Source organism: Cyberlindnera jadinii, assembly GCF_001661405.1.
Source record: "Cyberlindnera jadinii NRRL Y-1542 unplaced genomic scaffold CYBJAscaffold_1, whole genome shotgun sequence".
Classification (NCBI taxonomy): domain Eukaryota; kingdom Fungi; phylum Ascomycota; class Saccharomycetes; order Phaffomycetales; family Wickerhamomycetaceae; genus Williopsis; species Williopsis jadinii.
The window spans coordinates 1,105,070-1,123,497 of NW_017963652.1; the positions used below are offsets into that span (position 1 = coordinate 1,105,070).

The 18,428-nt window shown below is 44.8% G+C and overlaps 13 protein-coding genes across 13 annotated transcripts in view; 7 read left to right on the top strand and 6 right to left on the bottom strand.

The window, feature by feature from the left end:
* Positions 1-74: 74 nt before the first annotated feature.
* On the top strand, positions 75-1,262 carry OLA1 (Obg-like ATPase; the record flags this gene model as incomplete). The annotated part of the gene is made up of 1 exon (XM_020216775.1): positions 75-1,262. One exon carries the CDS (start codon positions 75-77, stop codon positions 1,260-1,262), a length of 1,188 nt encoding a protein of 395 aa, XP_020073264.1.
* A 125-nt stretch (positions 1,263-1,387) lies between these two features.
* CYBJADRAFT_122544 (SCO family protein) lies at positions 1,388-2,272 on the bottom strand (the record flags this gene model as incomplete). Its single annotated transcript, XM_020212435.1, has 1 exon — positions 1,388-2,272. One exon carries the CDS (start codon positions 2,270-2,272, stop codon positions 1,388-1,390), a length of 885 nt encoding a protein of 294 aa, XP_020073265.1.
* A 340-nt stretch (positions 2,273-2,612) lies between these two features.
* CHS2 (chitin synthase CHS2) lies at positions 2,613-5,760 on the top strand. Its single transcript, XM_020214091.1, has one exon. It carries the CDS (start codon positions 2,677-2,679, stop codon positions 5,695-5,697), a length of 3,021 nt encoding a protein of 1,006 aa, XP_020073266.1. The 5' UTR covers positions 2,613-2,676; the 3' UTR covers positions 5,698-5,760.
* A 199-nt stretch (positions 5,761-5,959) lies between these two features.
* LPD1 (dihydrolipoyl dehydrogenase) lies at positions 5,960-7,619 on the bottom strand. The gene is made up of 2 exons (XM_020213119.1): positions 7,525-7,619; positions 5,960-7,411 (listed from the first exon to the last, which is right to left on the bottom strand). Exons 1-2 carry the CDS (start codon positions 7,601-7,603, stop codon positions 6,009-6,011), a joined length of 1,482 nt encoding a protein of 493 aa, XP_020073267.1. The 5' UTR covers positions 7,604-7,619; the 3' UTR covers positions 5,960-6,008.
* A 527-nt stretch (positions 7,620-8,146) lies between these two features.
* SGD1 (Sgd1p) lies at positions 8,147-11,253 on the bottom strand (the record flags this gene model as incomplete). The annotated part of the gene is made up of 1 exon (XM_020217279.1): positions 8,147-11,253. The coding sequence occupies one exon, from the start codon at positions 11,251-11,253 to the stop codon at positions 8,398-8,400; it is 2,856 nt and encodes a 951-aa protein (XP_020073268.1). The 3' UTR covers positions 8,147-8,397.
* Positions 11,254-11,483: 230 nt separating this feature from the next.
* On the top strand, positions 11,484-12,709 carry MSP1 (protein-degrading AAA family ATPase MSP1). The gene is made up of 2 exons (XM_020213252.1): positions 11,484-11,791; positions 11,878-12,709. The coding sequence occupies exons 1-2, from the start codon at positions 11,533-11,535 to the stop codon at positions 12,657-12,659; spliced, it is 1,041 nt and encodes a 346-aa protein (XP_020073269.1). The 5' UTR covers positions 11,484-11,532; the 3' UTR covers positions 12,660-12,709.
* Positions 12,710-12,839: 130 nt separating this feature from the next.
* CYBJADRAFT_146091 (alpha-centractin) lies at positions 12,840-14,141 on the top strand (the record flags this gene model as incomplete). Its single annotated transcript, XM_020213253.1, has 3 exons — positions 12,840-12,878; positions 12,940-13,004; positions 13,060-14,141. 3 exons carry the CDS (start codon positions 12,840-12,842, stop codon positions 14,114-14,116), a joined length of 1,161 nt encoding a protein of 386 aa, XP_020073270.1. The 3' UTR covers positions 14,117-14,141.
* Positions 14,142-14,158: 17 nt separating this feature from the next.
* FUR1 (uracil phosphoribosyltransferase) lies at positions 14,159-14,996 on the bottom strand (the record flags this gene model as incomplete). The annotated part of the gene is made up of 1 exon (XM_020217280.1): positions 14,159-14,996. The coding sequence occupies exon 1, from the start codon at positions 14,801-14,803 to the stop codon at positions 14,159-14,161; it is 645 nt and encodes a 214-aa protein (XP_020073271.1). The 5' UTR covers positions 14,804-14,996.
* Positions 14,997-15,064: 68 nt separating this feature from the next.
* LSM7 (Sm-like protein LSM7) lies at positions 15,065-15,777 on the bottom strand. The gene is made up of 4 exons (XM_020214092.1): positions 15,758-15,777; positions 15,564-15,672; positions 15,414-15,485; positions 15,065-15,343 (listed from the first exon to the last, which is right to left on the bottom strand). The coding sequence occupies exons 1-4, from the start codon at positions 15,770-15,772 to the stop codon at positions 15,207-15,209; spliced, it is 333 nt and encodes a 110-aa protein (XP_020073272.1). The 5' UTR covers positions 15,773-15,777; the 3' UTR covers positions 15,065-15,206.
* An 82-nt stretch (positions 15,778-15,859) lies between these two features.
* Positions 15,860-16,781, top strand: ALF1 (Alf1p). The gene has a single exon (XM_020214093.1). It carries the CDS (start codon positions 15,959-15,961, stop codon positions 16,673-16,675), a length of 717 nt encoding a protein of 238 aa, XP_020073273.1. The 5' UTR covers positions 15,860-15,958; the 3' UTR covers positions 16,676-16,781.
* A 142-nt stretch (positions 16,782-16,923) lies between these two features.
* On the top strand, positions 16,924-17,259 carry PGA2 (Pga2p; the record flags this gene model as incomplete). Its single annotated transcript, XM_020212177.2, has 1 exon — positions 16,924-17,259. A coding segment is annotated over one exon (336 nt), but the record flags the coding sequence as incomplete, so codon positions are not given.
* A 274-nt stretch (positions 17,260-17,533) lies between these two features.
* Positions 17,534-17,941, top strand: RPC31 (DNA-directed RNA polymerase III subunit C31; the record flags this gene model as incomplete). The annotated part of the gene is made up of 1 exon (XM_020212046.1): positions 17,534-17,941. A coding segment is annotated over one exon (408 nt), but the record flags the coding sequence as incomplete, so codon positions are not given.
* Positions 17,942-18,299: 358 nt separating this feature from the next.
* INN1 (Inn1p) overlaps positions 18,300-18,428 on the bottom strand; it is a gene marked incomplete at both ends in the record, with an annotated part of 1,473 nt that continues 1,344 nt past the window's right edge. Inside the window, one exon of the mRNA XM_020213517.1 lies at positions 18,300-18,369. Within this exon, the coding sequence (XP_020073276.1) occupies positions 18,300-18,369 (70 nt within the window). The remainder of the gene's footprint in view (positions 18,370-18,428) is intronic.

Here is an 18,428-nt window from a genome sequence, read left to right on the forward strand (position 1 = left end):
CAACAAAGCACACAAAAGCGACCTTTGTTGTTGTGATTTTAAGGGAAACAAAGCCTGTGAATAAGGAACAAAATATGCCTCCAAAGAAACAAGTTGAAGAGAAAAAGATCCTTCTTGGTCGTCCAGGTAACAACTTGAAGTCTGGTATTGTTGGTCTTGCCAACGTTGGTAAGTCGACTTTCTTCCAGGCCATTACCAGATGTCCATTGGGTAACCCAGCCAACTACCCGTTCGCCACTATTGAGCCAGAAGAGGCCCGTGTTCTTGTTCCATCTCCAAAGCAGGATAAACTTGTTGAGATCTACAAGCCAAAGAGCGGTCCTGTTCCAGCTTACTTGACCATTTACGATATTGCTGGTTTGACCAAAGGTGCCAGTGCTGGTGAGGGTTTGGGTAATGCGTTCTTGTCCCATATTAGAGCCGTTGATGCTATCTACCAAGTTGTCCGTTGTTTCGACGACGCCGAGATTATCCATATCGAAGGTGACGTCAACCCAGTTCGTGACTTGGAGATCATCCACAACGAGTTGAGACTTAAGGACATTGAATTTGCTGAAAAGCACTTGGAATCTGTCTTGAAGATCACAAGAAAGGGAGGTCAATCTCTTGAGGTTAAACAGAAGAAGGAGGAGGCTGCCCTTGTGGAGAAAATCATTGATCTCTTGCAGAATGACCAGAGAGTTGCCAACCAAAACTGGACCTCCAAGGAAGTTGAAATCATCAACACCATGCAGCTTTTGACCGCTAAGCCAGTCATTTACCTCATTAACTTGTCTGAGAAGGATTACGTCAGAAAGAAAAACAAATACTTGGTCAAGATCAAAGAATGGGTTGACACTTACTCACCAGGTGATGTCATCATCCCATTCTCTGTCTCCCTCGAGGAGAGACTCTCTCACATGGAGACCGATGAGGAAAGAGCTGCTGAGGAGGAGAGAGTTGGTGCCAAGTCTGCATTGACCAAGATCATCTGGACCATGAGAGAGAAGTTGGATTTGATCAACTTCTTCACCTGTGGTGAACAAGAAGTTCGTGCATGGACTATCAGAAGAGGTACAAAGGCCCCACAAGCTGCTGGTGTCATCCACACTGATTTCGAGAAGTCCTTCATCTTGGCCAATGTTATCAAGTACGAGGATATTGTTGAATTGAAGGATGAAACTGCTGTTAAGGCTGCAGGTAAAGTCATGACAAAGGGTAAAGATTGGGTCGTTGAGCCAGATTCCATTATCAACTTCCGTGCTGCTTTGGCAAAGAACTAATAACCTTATGTGTTTTATTACATCAACATATATCTTTGTTATTGATCTTTGTACACTTTAGGATGTAGTGATAACTATTTACAGAGAATTTTACACTCGATACGCCTGTGTATATCCCCTCCATATTACCACAGGGACCAACCAGACGTCTTCTTCTTTTCACGCTCAGCTTTAGGAACGAAGGCATCAATTTGTTCTTTGATTCTCTCAGGGCCAGTTTCATTATCGTAGTTTCTACCCATGGCATCAATGAACTCACCATCTGAATCCATCAAATAGAAGAAGATAGAGTGATCGACCAGGTAATCCTGACCTGGCTTCACATTTGGTGGTGTTGAGAAGTAGACTCTGTACTGCTTACAGCAATCCTTCACCTGTTCATATGTACCGGTCAATCCAATAATATCCGGATGGAAATCGCTCAAGTACTCCTTAACAACCTCTGGAGAATCTCTAGCCGGATCACATGTGATGAAGATTGGCTGTAATTTGTAACCTTCCTTCTTAAGCATGTCCAACCACAGTCCTAACTTATCCAATTCATCAGGACAAATATCTGGACAGTGAGTGAATCCAAAGTACAAGATGGAGAACTTCCCCTTCAAGTTCTGTTCAGTGAATGGTTTTCCTTCGGTATCAACCAAGTTGAAAGGACCTCCAACAAGTGGTTTACCATACCCTCTGTTGGCTTCAGCATCCTGCTGAACTTGGATTCTCTTCTTCTCGCTCGTAAAGAAGTACCAAAGCCCGCCACCAACAGCAATCATGAGAAGCGCAGCCTTCCAACTGGCAAACTCCAAGTTAGTCTCTTTGAGCTTCTGTTGTTGCGTTGAAGTACCACCAATTGGAATTCTACTCAGCGGTCTCTTCTTCCTTGGAGCTGACTGCGAAGACGCGGCCTCTGGTTTACTCTCGTTCCATCTGATGAAAGTGGTGGAAAAGGATGCTCTTTGGATGCTGCACACAGCTCTCTGTGTCAACAGCCTTCTCTTTGGGAATAATCTCAACATCGTGACTCTTTAAGCTGAGACGGATTGGCCAAAAGTATAATGATTTCCAGCTTTTAGAGGAGACTGGAAAGCTGAGAAAAATCTCATCATCGTTAAAGCGGTAACATCCTACGTAATCAAAGTGTGGATGACTAACTAACCAAAATAGGCAGGTTTCCAAGTTCGGAAATATTCGTGACTCTATTAGCCAGGGCTTCAAACCATCACTTTGGTGTCCCAATTAGGCAAAATGTAAATAACAATATGCGAAAGAGATTTCCATGTATACGTACTTTTCCCTCGAAGTGGTTTGAAAACAGAACCAGGAGGTGGGAAAAAAGCTATCTCAATCTTCTCTTTTCACCTCTAAGTTTCTTAGTGGAAACAGATCAAATCATACAAAAGGTTCCGATAAGCTAACAAACATGACTGGTCCCTTTGACGATAAGTACGGTTATGATTATGACCCGCTTAACAGTCCCTCAAGACCTCAAGCTGCTGCTGTTGGCAACCACTCACCAAGAAGAATGAACAACAGTACGCTTTCCGGGTTTAATGGCTTCCCAGCTCCTGAGTCATCTGCTGGTGAGAGATACTCACCGAATGCCTTTGGTAGAAGACATCAACAGCAACAGGCACAGTACCAAGAGTCGTACTACACGCCAACCTCGTCTCCAACCAAGACAGTACACTATCCACAGCAACAGACTCCGATAGAATCTCCTGTTCACGGTATGACTCCAAGAAAACAATGGACGGAGCTGGAGTCACCAAAGCGAAACAAGGAGAGTACTGTCATTGTGATTGACGATGACGAAGATGATGAGGATTACCATAGATCTGCGTTCTACGGTGGAGCCAACCGCTCCCTGAGTAGAAACTCAGAATCGACGGTATCCTCCTCGAGAATCCTCCCTCCTCCGAAGCCAATCTTCTCAGCATCCACATTTGCTGCTGCAAACACACTCTCTGAGCAAAATACCCCGGCGCTGGAAAGCAATGACAGAGTTCCTTCTGGCTCTACTGTCCATTCCGGTTCTTCCAGTGATCAGAGCTATGTCGAAAAGGTTAGAACCCTTACCTCAAACTTCAGTGGTGACACATATGAGGGATATTGGGAAAACGAAGATATCTTTGATGAAAAGGAATACCAAGTCCCAGCTACTGCTCAACCTCGTCGTCATAAATCGGTTCTCGTGAAGAAGAAATGTACACCAGAGAATGGTAACTTGGTCCTGGAAAATCCAGTTCCCACCAAGTTAGCTTCTATTCTACCAAGAAGAGATGAGGACGAATTCCTCTTTATGAGATACTCTGCTTGTACTGCAGAACCTCACGATTTTGAAACTGCAGGATTTACGTTGAGGGCTGCTAAGCTCAACAGAGAAACTGAAGTGTGCATCTGTATTACCATGTACAACGAATCTGAAGTTGACTTCACCAGAACAATGCATGCTGTTATGAAGAACATTGCCCATCTATGTGAGAGGAAGAAGTCGAGAATATGGGGGCCAAACGGATGGAAAAAGGTCCAGGTTGTCATTGTCAGTGATGGCCGTGGTAAGATCAACGACAACGTTCTTGATGTTTTAGGTGCCATGGGTGTGTACCAAGATGGTATTGCCAAATCCTTCGTGAACAAGAAGGAAGTGAAGGCTCATATCTTTGAGTACACTGCTCAAGTGTCGCTCAATGAGGACTTGGAGATTCATTCTTCTGAATCTGGTATAGTCCCTGTCCAAATTCTCTTCATGTTGAAGGAAAAGAATATGAAGAAGATCAACTCTCATAGATGGTTCTTCGAGGCCATTTGTCCGGTTTTGGATCCAAATGTCGTCGTATTGCTGGATGTGGGTACCAAGCCAAATACCAGTGCCATTTACCACTTATGGAAGGCATTTGACAACGACTCCAATGTCGCAGGTGCTGCTGGTGAGATTAAGGCATTAAAAGGAAGATTCTGTAAGAAATTACTAAATCCACTTGTTGCATCTCAGAACTTTGAGTATAAGATGTCCAATATCCTGGATAAGCCAATGGAATCATCTTTTGGTTATATCTCGGTGCTTCCAGGTGCTCTCTCGGCTTATAGATTCAAGGCATTGAAGAACCATGATGATGGAACTGGACCATTGAATTCCTACTTCAAAGGTGAATTGTTGAATGATGGGCCAAACAAAGATGTGTTTTCTGCAAACATGTACCTGGCAGAAGACAGAATCCTCTGTTGGGAACTAGTTGCCAAAAAGGATGCGAGATGGCTGTTGAAGTACGTTAAGGAAGCCAAGGGTGAAACAGATCTTCCAGAGACAGTTGCCGAGTTTGTCTCCCAGAGAAGAAGATGGCTTAACGGTGCACTCTTTGCTGCATTGTATTCTCAATTACACTTCAGACAGATCTGGAACACATCTCATTCCTTCACGAGAAAGTTCTTCTTCCACATTGAATTCTTCTTCCAATTCGTTCAACTTTTATTCTCGTGGTTCTCAGTCGCAAACTTTTACCTGACCTTCTATTACCTGACAGGTGCTTTGACAAATAACAACTTGATCCCACACAATGGAGGCTTCTGGATCTTCACGATTTTGAACTACATATGTCTGGGAACGATTTGTTCTACTTTCATTGTCTCTATGGGTAACCGTCCACAGGGTGCCCAATACCTGTTCATCACAATCATGACACTGTTCGCCATCATTTCATGTTTCACCATTATCTTGGGTTTCGTTTCCGTTGCGAGAACTATGCAAAATGATGCTGGAACAACTGCATTCTTCAACGTGATTGTCTCGTTATTATCAACATATGGTCTCTATGCCTTTATTTCCATTGTGTATTTGGACCCATGGCACATCTTGACCTGCTCAGTGCAATACTTCCTTCTTCTGCCATCATACACATGCACATTGCAGATCTTTGCCTTCTGTAACACACATGATGTCTCCTGGGGTACTAAAGGTGATAATGATCCAGCAAAGAGTTTGGGTTCTGCCATCATCAAGAAGGACAGTGAAGGTCGTGAAATCGTTGAGGTTGAAATGCCAGTTGATCAAGTTGATATTGATTCTGCTTACACAGGAACGCTGAACAATATCTCCATCCAAAGGGTTAGAAATAAGAACCCTGAGAAGGAGCCTAAGAAGGAAATCCCATCAGAGGACTACTACCGTGATGTCAGAACACGTGTTGTCCTCTTGTGGTTGATCACCAACATGGTATTGATCATGAGCATCATCCAGGTTTACTCGCCAGGTGATGTATACGAGAACAAGTACTTGGCTTTCATCCTTTGGTCAGTCGCTGCCCTGGCCTTGTTCAGAGTGCTCGGATCTCTTGCCTACTTGTTCACCAAGTACTTGCGTTCGTTCATGGAGGCGAGACAGAAGATGAAGGACAGTGGAGATTACAACTTCTCCTTCAAGAGCATATTCAGAAGAGATGACTAGTGAGCGAAGAGCAATGATAAATACCCTGTATATTACTTTTTGGAATTACACATCATGAGACACTTCCACGTAGTTGTAAGCTTTGTATATTGTAGTTGATGGTCGGAATCCGGGCATTGAAGCAGTGACGCATGGAAGCACTGCGACGTTGACACACCGAGCAAGTCTTGATTGGTGTTTGGGTGTTTAATGACAGCTTTCCCAAGACGCTGACAAGAAGGTGTGCGTACATATAACAGATATAGATATTTACAAATAAATTATCGTAGTATTCTCGTAATTTGTATCAAATAGAACGTTTTTCCATCTCTTTAAAAGTTGATTGGCTTGTCGAAAGTAGCAAGAGCAGCTTCCTTGAAGGCCTCTGACAAAGTTGGGTGGGCATGGCAGACTCTAGCAATGTCCTCTGTAGAGGCACCGTACTCCAATGCCAAACCGGCCTCGGCGATCATCTCACCAGCGTTTGGACCAACGATGTGAACACCCAAGACTCTCTGGGTCTCAGCGTCGGCCAAGAACTTGACGAAACCTTCGGTGTCCAAGTTTGTCTTAGCTCTGGAGTTGGCAATGAATGGGAACTTACCAACCTTGTAAGCGATACCAGCCTCCTTCAATTGCTCTTCGGATTGACCGACCCAAGCAACTTCTGGGTGAGAGTACATGACAGATGGGATATTACCATAGTTGACGTGACCATGACCAAACTTGATATACTCAACAGCAGCGATACCTTCCTCCTCGGCCTTGTGGGCAAGCATTGGGCCGAAAGTAACATCACCAATAACTCTAATGTGTTCGTGCTTTGATCTGAATTGATCGTCAATGACCAAGCGACCACGCTTGTCAACCTCCAATCCCAAGACTTCAGCGTTGAGACCTTCAATGTAAGGTCTTCTACCAATGGCAACAAGAAGAACATCGGCATCCAATTGTTCCTTCTTACCAGACTTCACGTTCTCAACCTCGATGTGAACGTTGTCTCCCTTGCGCTCTCCAGACAACACTTTAGTTCCCAATTTGAACTTAATGCCTTGCTTTTGCAAGAACTTTTGAGTGGTCTTTGCAACTTCACCATCCATTGAGGCACCAATAGCATCTTGGAACTCAATGACGGTGACTTCGGTACCCAAACGGGAGTACACAGAACCCATCTCCAAACCGATGATACCACCACCGATAATGGCGAGCTTCTTTGGAATCTCCTTAAGGGACAAAGCACCGGTAGAGGAAACGATACGCTCCTCGTCGATGGTGATACCTGGGAATGGAGTAACCTCGGAACCGGTGGCAATGATGATGTTCTCAGCCTCCAAGACCGCATTCTCGCCACCCTCAATAGCATCAACCTTGACTGTCTTCTCGTCAACAAAGGAACCGTTACCCTTGTAGTACTTGACACCGTTCTTCTTGAAAAGCATCTCGATACCGCCGGTCAATTGGTCGACAACAGTGGCCTTGGCCTTTTGGAATTGTTCAACGTTGAGTGAGACACCTGAAACGTCAATACCACGCTTCTTGGTGTCGTGCTGGATTTGGTGGTACAAGTGGGAGTTGTTCAAAAGCGCCTTGGATGGGATACAACCAACGTTCAAACAAGTACCACCGAGTCTACCTCTCTTCTCAATACAGGCGGTATCGAACCCCAACTGGGCCGCCTTGATGGCAGCAACGTAACCACCCGGACCACCACCGATGACAACAACATCGTGCTTCTCTAGGGGATATCATCTGTTAGCGTCATTCAGGGTATATGGAGCCATACGAGCTTGATGGCATCGCTTTGCCGCCAGCTACGGCATAAACAAAACAAACACAGAATTCACTTACTGGTGGCGGCATCGGCCAAAGTACGGATCTGGGCGAGCTGAGCACGGGCTCTAACAGCTGGACGGGTGAATGAGAGCATCGTCTGTGTTTCTCCTGTTCGTTTCAAAATCAAAAACGCTAAAAGATGAACAGAAAGTGGTTATAAATCAAGGATGATGTTATGCGCTTTCAATTTTTGGCCCTTTTTTTACATGCCTTCCTCCCTGCTTTTCTCGTTCTACTTCTCTCTCTGTAAACAGCTGGCCTTGACGTTGCGCTGCGAGCCTCCAGGGCGAACGAGGAAATGAATGGGGGCCGCGCACGCGCGTCCGCCGCCCATGGGAGGAGCGTCCCAGTGTCGGGCTGAGAAGAACCGGATCCCTGAACGGATTTGCCCTTTGTCTTCCTATTCGATGGAATCTTGACTGCGCTGTTTGGTTCAATGCTACGAGTATTGTCGGGAAAGAGACCATGAGGGTGTGCTGAAAAGGGTGGCGTGTACTTTAAAATCGCTGTAGACTATGGTTATTGTTGTTTAGGGTGATTTTGTTGGACCAGGATGTGTTAATTGAGAACCTCTTGTTCCCCCTTGGAGCAAAATTGGGCCTAGTTTCATAGGCATGTAGTGTTCTTCTGCGGAGCCGTTTTCTCTGTTTTTTTAGAAGAGGGGGGGGGGTGCCTGTCCACCCCACGAATTTTCAGTAGGTTCCCTTGTATGCGTGTGCTCTTCGTGAGTCTTCCGTGGGGTTTTGCGTGGGCTAGGCGGACTCAGCGGACTAGGCGGACTAGGCGGACTAGGCGGGAAGCACATTCACCAAAGTCTACACAAACCAGCCTAGAGATACAATACTTTATCCTAATTAAAACACCCTCTCTGTTCTTAGTACCCTCAACTCAATCAGCTTGTTTCAACAGCTCATCACATACATCACAGATACAATCGACACCCCAGTCGACGCGTCTCTTTTGCTTCCGCCCGCTAATGATATCGCTACCACGCACTTTTTCCTGTAGAAAGTACTGTAGGCCTCTCAGAAGAACAGTTTGACTCTGGCATTTTCCTAGTCTTTCAACAAGCAGCGTGTCGTTGAACTGTAGATCCTGTGCTCTTGACTTCTTGGTTCCATTGCCAAACGTGGACACCTCGCTCTTCTTCCCCACGTTGTCCAGGAAAGAGATCATCAGTATTTCGAGAAAGAGACTCAGATTGGGGTTCAAAGCAAGGAAATTGACATTCTTCAAAGAGTGTAGGGGTAATGTCCCCTCTGCCATTAATGCACCATAGAATTTACCCTGGTTCACTAGCCTTTGCATGGTGAAGTCATCATCCTCTGCACCAATGTCTTTACTCAATCGTTTGAAATAGTCTACATCTCCATCTGCATCATCCTCATCCTCTCCTTCCAACTCATGCAAAAGATCCCAGAAGCCAAACTGGAAGGTCTTTCTGGTTCCATGGTTTGAGCATAGCTTGTTGGCTAGTAACCCATAGTAAGGATTGTACACTTTCTCGATGGAAACACAGTGTAACAAAATCTTTGGGATTTCACGCTCCTGTGATCTCTTCAGCCTCAACTTGTCCAATTTTGTAAAGGCATCGATGTAGTCTTCAGATGACATTATACTAATGAAGATGGCCCTTCTTATATCAGTGTTCATACGCTGCGCCTTGGCCAATTCCACCCAGTTTGGTTCTGCACTGTCCAGCACGTTGTTCAGTTCTTCTTCGTTAACTTCAACCTCTTGATGATGCTGTAAATCATTACCCTTCCATGCAGAACCAACAAGCCACCACTTACCTTTTGTATTGACAGAATGAATGTCTTCCAACGTCACTTGTAGAGGCTCATTGGGTTTCTTCGTCACATTAGCTAGCAATTTACGCATTCTCGTGATTAGCTGGGCAGTGTTTTCATTGACCGTCTTCAATCTGTTGTTCTTCAGATTGGTGATACTTTCAATGAGGAACTTTGTTCTTGCGTTGGTCTCCTTTACCTGTATATTCTTTTGGAACTGTACGATAATCTCCTTTAGTGCATTTGGATCGTCAGAACGCATCTGTTGACCAGCGTTACGGATGATTCTCAACAGAAGTTCTGAGTTGATCTCACTTACCTCTTGGATTAATTCTGAGATTAAACTGTAAAGTAACTTGCAACTCACAATTTGGAATGAGTAGCATGCAGTAAGTAAAGTGACTAAATTGCTGGCTTTCTTTGTTTCATTGGCTTTGTAGTATTCATCGTATTTCTCAACCAAAGTTTGGATGAAGTATGCACCAGCTTCAACACCTTGAGATCTATAAATGGCGCTCATCAACGCTGCATGCAATGTGACAAAGGTGTCCAAGAGCACGGTCTGTTGGACAACACTTTCCAGCACAACAGTGGTCAAGCATTCAGTGACCAGTTGTCTGGGATTTTCCAAATAAACTGCAAGGATATCGTTAACAATTGTCATGACGTTAGCCTCTGACAGTCTGTTCAGTGGACCTTTTATAGAACGTTTAATCTTCACCATTTGTTCTGAATTGTCAGAAGTGTTCATCTTAGCGCGCAGTGCTGGTGGGATATATTTAGTCTTTGTCTGTGTAGATGATGATACAGCAGGTGCATAGGGGTTTTCCTTTGGCTTTGCCATGATCACATCACCACCTTCTTCGTCATCTGAAGCTTCAGGATCGATATCTGAATCAAAATCTGAAGAGTTGATTTCATCATCGGATGAAAATGGATTTTCAACGATCTCCTCTTCCTCTTCATCATCATCTGCTTCTTCCTCATCACCATCTTCTTCTTCATCGTTGTCGTCTTCGTCAAATTCCTTGTCACCATCTAGATCTTCTTCATAGTCTTCTTCATAGTCTTCTTCACCTTCGATACCATCGCCATAAGCATCCAAGAAGTCTAGTCCATCTAACAAGTCACCCAGCCCATCTTCATCTTGCTTATTCTTGAAATCTTTGCTCTTTGTAGATTTCAGACCTAACTTCTTTGCATAGTACTTCATATCATCTTCATCTCTTTTCATAAGTCTTCTCTCCTCTGGAGTCAATACTCTTTTATGCTCACTCTTCTTTGACTTCGTTTTCTTAGGCTCTTTGGAACTTTCTGATTCTTTGGCCTTTTGTTTCTTTTCCTTCATGAGCTTCAGTGCATTCATTGTATCCTGCGCAGTTTGAGGTTGGCTTTCGTCCTTCTTCATCTTCTTCTTATTTTTCAACGCCATCAACGCAGCCATAGTGTCCTCCACGGTTTGCGGTTGATCCTCATCTTCATCCTCATCTTCAAAGCTTTCAAGGTCAGAGTCCAACTCTTCGTCAAAGTCTCCGTAATTATCAGAGTCACCACTTTGTAAATCCTCATCACCACTTTCATCTGGGAATCCACCAAAATCACTAAACTGCTCCTCACCGTCACCATGGTCTTCTTCTTCTTTCTTCTCCAACTTTGACACTTTAGCACTCTTAGGCTTATCCCTAACATTACCACCACTGTTCGGATCACCACCTTCAGCATGACGTCTTCCACCATTTCTCACGTCATTTCTATTCTTTTTCTTCGACTGTCTCTCCATCTTACGTCTTTCCTTTCTAGACACGGTCTTCCTCTTCTTACCATCCATACCTGATTGAAATCTTGCATCGTCTTCTTCACCGCCATTCGCACCCTTCAGCTCATCCAAAAGACTGCCTGGGATTCTGATCCCATGTCTCTCGCCATCAGCTTCATCTCTTGATCTTTTCCCCATTATTCCTCTTCTATGCTCTGGCCATCCACGCCGTGTAACAGGAGATGCTCATCGCCTGTTAAATTTTTTTTGTCCCTGCCTAGCGCTCTGTCTCTCGGGCCCACAGACCGCCAGAAGGCAGCTAAAACTTTGTTACTCGGGGGAAAGTCCCCAGAGGCGAGAAAGGGCTGGGCAGCGACAGAAAAGCTCTCTCCACCAGGAAGATTAACTTCCTTTTCTAAACCACCAGCTTCTTTTCTCATTTTGAGCAGAAGATCAACCAGAATCAGAGACTTCAAAATGCCAAAGGTTGATATAAAAGTGATAACAGACGTTGCTCTGTTCATCGGAGCGTCTATCTCTGCCTATTATATGATGTCAGTGCTTCTGTCACAAGATGGGCCTTCGGCAAAGTCCAGCGAGACAAAGAAGAAGGCCAATGAATCACTGCAACGGTTGAAGATGCTGAACCCTGCTTTGAAGCTGGAGCTGAACGACTATGAGAACGCAGTGCTGGCCAGTGTGGTTACACCTTTCGAGATTGACGTGAAGTTTGAAGGTTAGTAGTATACCTCTTCCTCCCACCTGTGCCTGTTCCTTTTGGCGGGAGCAAGCCTGTTTGAATCTTACTAACTGAGAACAAAGATATCGGTGGTTTGGAGCCTATTATCGATGAGCTCAGAGAGAGCGTGCTGTATCCATTAACTCTACCAGAGCTGTTCACACAGTCGTCGTTATTACAGGCGCCAAAGGGTGTATTGCTCTATGGGCCTCCAGGGTGTGGTAAGACCATGATAGCCAAAGCACTTGCAAAGGAATCCGGGGCAAATTTCATCTCCATTAGAATGTCCCAGGTGATGGATAAATGGTACGGTGAGAGTAATAAGATGGTTGATGCCATCTTCTCCCTCGCACAGAAATTGCAACCGTGTATCATCTTCATTGATGAGATTGACTCTTTCCTGAGAGAACGTCAATCCATGGATCACGAAGTCACCGCGATGCTCAAGGCAGAGTTCATGACTCTCTGGGATGGGCTCACCTCGTCGGGGAGAATCCTCGTGCTAGGTGCCACTAACAGACCAAACGATATCGACTCTGCATTCCTGAGACGTATGCCAAAGAGATTTGCCGTTGAATTACCAAAACCTGAACAGAGAGAACGCATTCTCAAACTGTTGCTGAACGATACCAAGCTCTCGCGTGACTTCGATCTAGGCGAAGTTGTCAGCTGTACGCGTGGGTTCAGTGGATCAGATCTGAAAGAGGCATGTCGTGAAGCTGCTATGAATGCGATGAGGGAGTACATTAGATCAAACTTCAAAGACGGTATCAGATTAAGCGACGACGAGGTTAGAGTGAGACCTTTGAAGACAACTGATTTTGCATGTGTTCGTGACACTATCAAGCCGGTTAGTGTCGACTGATTTGCTCTAATAGTATACGTATGTGTATGTCATTGAATGTATATATTGACAATTAAAATTATATTATATTATATTATATTATATTATATAATTTCACGCGAAACACAGAGCGAAACTTCATTGGCATAGTTCACCAAATACGTAAACAAACACGATGATCTCCAACTGCTCACGCAACTGATGGACTCCTTGCTTAACCAACCTGTTGTCATTGACAATGTAAGTGCTCTCCCATGTGCTCTCATCTCCAATTGGTTACTAACAGTCTGCTTTTCCAAAGGGTTCTGGGTCTATAAAAGCTGGTTTTGCCGGTGAAGAACAGCCAAAGCATACAGCTCAATCGGTGTAAGTCTAGTACTGTACGCGTATTATCGAGCATTTTACTAACAGATGGCTGAAGCATTGGGTGGCCAAAGTACTCGAAAGTTATGGCTGGTGCTCTAGAAGGTGACACGTTCATTGGGAACTCTGCAGAGGCACACAGAGGGCTGCTGAGGCTGCAATACCCCATGAGACACGGTGTTGTAACACATTGGGACGATATGGAGAAGATCTGGCATAGTGTGTTGACCCAGGAGCTGAAGATAGTGACAAGTGACCATCCTGTGTTATTAACTGAGGCTCCCTTGAACCCCAAGAGCAATCGAGATCGTTGTTGTGAGATCTTCTTTGAAACGTTTAACACACCGGCGCTGTACCTCTCAATACAGGCAATACTAGCGCTTTATGCATCTGGACGAACCACTGGGGTTGTCTTGGATAGTGGTGATGGAGTCACCCATGTTGTCCCTGTGTACGATGGCTTCAGTCTTCCAGGTTCTATAAAGCGAATGGATATTGCCGGGAGAGATATCACTGACCAATTACAACTCTTGATGCAGAAGAATGGAGTATGGTTACAGACAAGTGCTGAAAGGGAAATCGTCAGAGAAATAAAGGAGAAGTTCTGTTACGTGTCAAAGGACCCTAAAGCTGATGAAAATGACTGGCTTATGAGGGCGCTTTCGAAGCCAGTGCAAACAGGAGATGAAGAGGAGTCTACCACTATGTATAAATTACCAGATGGACAGGTTATCACTCTTGGCGCAGAGAGGTTTAGATCACCAGAGATCTTATTCCGGCCTGACATTGTTGGATCTGAGTGTCCGGGCATTCATGAGTTGTTGTTTGAATCTATTCAAAAAGTTGACATTGATCTTCGAAACGTGTTGTACCAGAGCGTCGTGTTGAGTGGGGGCACCACAATGACTCGAGGATTTGGTGATCGTCTGATAAATGAGATGAAGTTGCTAACTACAAAGGGAACAAAGATAAAGATCCTGGCTCCTAGTGAGAGGAAGTTCAGCACATGGATTGGTGGATCTATTCTTTCAGGGCTAAGTACCTTTAAAAAGATGTGGGTTTCTAAACAAGAATGGGAGGAGAATCCTGACATTGTACATACCAAATGTCTATAAGTTAATTGAGATGAAAAGGCTGTTCAAAATTCAGAAAACAGATTAAATACAGTAGTATCTATCACCGAAATCACCCAAACCAGGGTAGATTCTCTTCTTGTCATCCAGCTTTGGATCAATTCCACCTGTGATGATCTTAATCTGTGGGAACTTGGCGTGGTAGGCCTCGATACCTTCTGGAGCAGCCAACAAGTTCAAGAAGAAGATTCTCTCAGGCTTGACACCACGCTTGATAAGCACCTCCGTCGCTAGCATTGCAGAGCCTCCAGTTGCCAGCATTGGGTCCAACAGAAACACATAACGGTCAGCGATATCATCAGGTAACTTCTCATAGAACAGCTTTGGCAAAGCTGTTTCTTCATCTCTCTGGATCAGAATCTTACCGATTCTCACTGATCTGCAGCAATCCCTTAGACCCTGTTCCATGCTTTCGCCAGCTCTGACGATGGAGACACCACAGATCTTTCCCAAGAACTCGACACCGTCGTGCTCGACACCCAACGGTGTCACAATCTTCTTCTCCTCCACCGGCAACTGGTCCAGGCCCTTCTCAACCAACAGACGGATGATTCTATCCGAATAGAACACGAAATCTGAACGATGCGTCTCCTTTGATCTGATGATGGAGTACAGTCCACGCAGCTGGTTGGTTTGTGGAAGCAGAAGTACGTTTGGATATTCGGACATGGTTTCTTTCTTAAATATGGCTTGTAGTATGTGCTGACTTGGCTCAATCAACCTGGGCTTGTTCCTCTTAACCCCAACTACCTTTTTATATTAGTCCCCTTTGTTATCAGCGATGATCTGAAAGTGCTTGCTCGGTGGGAAAATTTTTATCTCCAACGGCGATTCCAGGCCCATCGCCGGATTTTCGTTTAGGGCCCCACGGTCTGCCCGTAGGCAGACACCTGCCGATGACGTTTAGCGGGAGGCCCTCACCAGGTTAGGCAGAGCGCAGCATGGGGGAGATTCTCAACATTGGGCTTCAGCTGGTGGTGCTTTAATGGTGGAGACGTGGGTGGTTAACTACGAGTTGGTGGCACCCGGGTTATTCTAGTGAGTACGGATGTGTAAGTAGAATATCATGCCATTACTCTTGTACGTTAAATGGGTTTTCGATCTCTTCCATGCCATCCACCGGTGAGATGGTTAACAGCAGAGGGCCTCTAACAACAACCAGGCCCAAATGTCTGGTTTCTTTCGTTAGAACGTCCAAATCGTCGTGGTCTGTAGCAAAAGTGTTAGAAGTTAGTTTGCATGTGGAGATTTGCATCCTGAAAACACGGTATTGACTCACCTCTTAGTGTCTCTTCGACATCATCGAGTACCAGGTTCATCAACTGGTCATATCCCTTGAGGACACCAACAACTATACGACAACGATGTATTAGTACGCCGCACTGCGGCCACGGGCACGAAATATGAACAGGCACTATATGTCACTCACCTTGTCTTCCTTGTGTAAACTTCACACGCACTCGTTGGTCTTGGTGGTTGGCGAGCCACTCATTCACATACTTCTTTGGAGCTTCTCTTTCCCTCTTTCTGCCTTCATCCTGTTTGTAACTGGTGTTAGTGGCCATTCATTTCTGCTAGTGGTTTCTGGCTCAACGCCTCATCGAACTTGAGCGGGATACTCACTGTTTTCCCCGACATGTCTGCCTATTTACCGCTTTGTTGATGTATTGTTGATGTTGATGTTGAAGGCTTTTTTCGTTTTGACGGGCGTTTTTCCGAGGTTTGTTTTCTCACGCCTTGCAACCATTTCAGCTAAAACAGAGAGAGCAAATATTAGAACAGAGCCTCAACAAACAGAACGAGCAGTAAACAGAGGAACGAGCCATGGATATCACCGTTAATGTCACTTCATCGCTGACCAATTCGCAGAGAAGAATCTCCACGAATTGGACAGTGGCGCATCTGAAGCAAAGGTTGGAACAAATCACCGGGATACCACCACAGTCACAGGAGCTGTTGCTATACCCCTTGCCCACCTCGTCTGAGAGTGTATCCATCGACAAGGATGATTCGTTGCTTAGTGGGTACGAGCTTCCAGAGGGCGCACGTATCCAGGTTAACGATACAAGGCCTGACTCTGAGCTGCGCGCGTTGGAAGACGAGGGCCGCCCGCACGAAGAGTACGTGATGGATGATGAGGAGTACGATAAGAGAACGGATACGCTAAGGCACTGGAAGAGAGTCAACCAACTGGGGAAGTACGATCCATCGTATACCGGCAAATTGAACAAATCTGTGCAGTTGAACAGCTCCATTGCACAGAATTTGACCGTTGGTTCGAGGTTTCGTACTGTGAATGATACGCATGACGAGAGGAGAGGAATCATACGGTTTATAGGGAAAGTACCAGAGATTGATCAAGGGCTACAAACGTGGTGTGGCGTGGAGTTTGACGAGCCACTCGGTAAGAACGATGGTTCCATCAAAGGTGTCTACTACTTCAATTGCAACCCGGGTTATGGGAGCTTCCTCAAACCACAACAGATTGAGCAAGGCGACTTTCCAGAGCTGGATCCATTCGGCAGTGATGACGAGATATAGCTGTGCTGTGTATTAGCTTCAATTGCGCTTATAGCGTACAGACACTGCCGAGGAATCACAGGCATTCAAGCCCAACAGGGCAATGTACTGTGCTTGAGATATAATAATAATTATAATAATATAATAATTATAATTATTAGTCTGCTTAGTAAGGCAAACGGTTACTTCGCTTCCATAAAACCGTTTTGCCCATTTCTCTCATTCCCGTTATCTTCAACGTTGAGGGCCTGTAATCGAAGCAAATGTCCATTCAATCCCTCATTGAACAGATCGTCAACATCGATCTCAAACATGCGATAAGGCTCGTGGTGATAATTGGAGGCTATTGGTTCTTACGAACCCAGCTGAACAAATTCCTCGCAAATCGTCAACTACAAGGGCAACTGGAGGAGAGTCAAACTGAACAGCAACAGAGCAACATTGAGAGATTGGTTGAGAACCCTGAACATGAAGAGTCGTGGGGCTGGGGTAAGAAGACTAGAAAGAGAGTTAAAAGACAAGAGAAATTGCTGCAAGAGGCATTGGAAAGTGCAGCTGCTGGGGACGTTGATGACGATGAGATTGAAGAGTTACTCCAAGAATGATCCCGCTATTTTTACGTTGCTTTCCAACTCATCTATCTACATTTATCCACTGTAGTGACTATCGCCATCCCATTGTAGTGTCTGATACCGTAAATATAATGGCTGACCTAAGACGATATGACTAGTGGTGATCTTCTTTATGGTGGAATTTTTCACTCCAATATCGCCCTCGAGATGCTGTGAAAACCCCGAAGAGCCTAAGGGAAATTTTTTTTTGTTCCTATAACCAGAATGGATCCACTTTATATGAATAGACATATAACGTAAAGAAATGAGTTTCCGTGGTGGAAGAGGAGGTTCTTCGAGTGGAGGATTCCAAAGAAACTTGCCCTTTGGTCTGGATTACCATGACGTTATAAACATCGCTCAATCGGAGAAGCCAAAGGTGATACTACCCGTTAACGGTACGATGTCAGATGTTGAGAAGGTGAAGGCATCGCATTTCATAAACTTTTCCGCATTGGTGAGCGATGGTGCATTCTACACAGGTGACTCGTTAGAGGTGGAGGCTGGGAATGCGAAGTCAGAGATCAGCGAGGACGGCATAAACGATGGGTTGAAGAGATACTCTGATAAGTACTTGAAGAAGCGAAAGATCGGCCACTCTATAGATGAGCATCCATATAGTATAGAGTTCTTCCCTCAAGAGCTATACAGAGTCATGGGTGTTGATGACAAGAAGAAGAAAAAACTGCTACAGCTCTCCAAGTTGAAGAGCTCAAAGCAAGTGTTGGACAACTTAAACAACGATGAGATTGGTAAAACCATAATGGATAAGCTGAAAGAGATGGCTGACGTGGAAGACGAAAAGGATGAAGCACACGAACGTAATAATAACGAATTCGAAGATCACTTGGATGATGAGTTCGAGGAAGATGATGATGATGACTATAACGCTGAGAAATACTTTGAAGATGGTGAAGATTTTGGAGATGAAGATGACTACAACGATGAAGCTGCATTCTGATTCACTATTAAAAGTATAGTTGGGTGTGTTTTTCCAATATTAATACTATTACTATTATTATACGAAAGAGTTTCTAATGTTTGGGAGGAACAGGTGGTAATGACGTCCCAAATCTCGTAGGAGACATCCTAGATCTGGAAGAGCTGCCAAATACATCAGCAGGAGTTGGTGCATTGTGAATCGGTAACAAAACATCGTTATC

What these genes read in the sequence shown, in the direction of transcription:
- CHS2 (XM_020214091.1), top strand. Translation starts at nt 2,677, where the DNA reads ATGACTGGTCCCTTTGACGATAAGTACGGTTATGATTATGACCCGCTT.
- LPD1 (XM_020213119.1), bottom strand. Translation starts at nt 7,603, where the DNA reads ATGCTCTCATTCACCCGTCCAGCTGTTAGAGCCCGTGCTCAGCTCGCC. An exon ending in TTTGGCCGATGCCGCCACCA is followed by an intron (nt 7,412 to 7,524) that starts GTAAGTGAATTC and finishes GATATCCCCTAG; the next exon opens with AGAAGCACGATGTTGTTGTC.
- MSP1 (XM_020213252.1), top strand. Translation starts at nt 11,533, where the DNA reads ATGCCAAAGGTTGATATAAAAGTGATAACAGACGTTGCTCTGTTCATC. An exon ending in GATTGACGTGAAGTTTGAAG is followed by an intron (nt 11,792 to 11,877) that starts GTTAGTAGTATA and finishes CTGAGAACAAAG; the next exon opens with ATATCGGTGGTTTGGAGCCT.
- LSM7 (XM_020214092.1), bottom strand. An exon ending in GTTTACACAAGGAAGACAAG is followed by an intron (nt 15,486 to 15,563) that starts GTGAGTGACATA and finishes GTTGTCGTATAG; the next exon opens with TTGTTGGTGTCCTCAAGGGA. An exon ending in TGTCGAAGAGACACTAAGAG is followed by an intron (nt 15,344 to 15,413) that starts GTGAGTCAATAC and finishes CTTTTGCTACAG; the next exon opens with ACCACGACGATTTGGACGTT.
- ALF1 (XM_020214093.1), top strand. Translation starts at nt 15,959, where the DNA reads ATGGATATCACCGTTAATGTCACTTCATCGCTGACCAATTCGCAGAGA.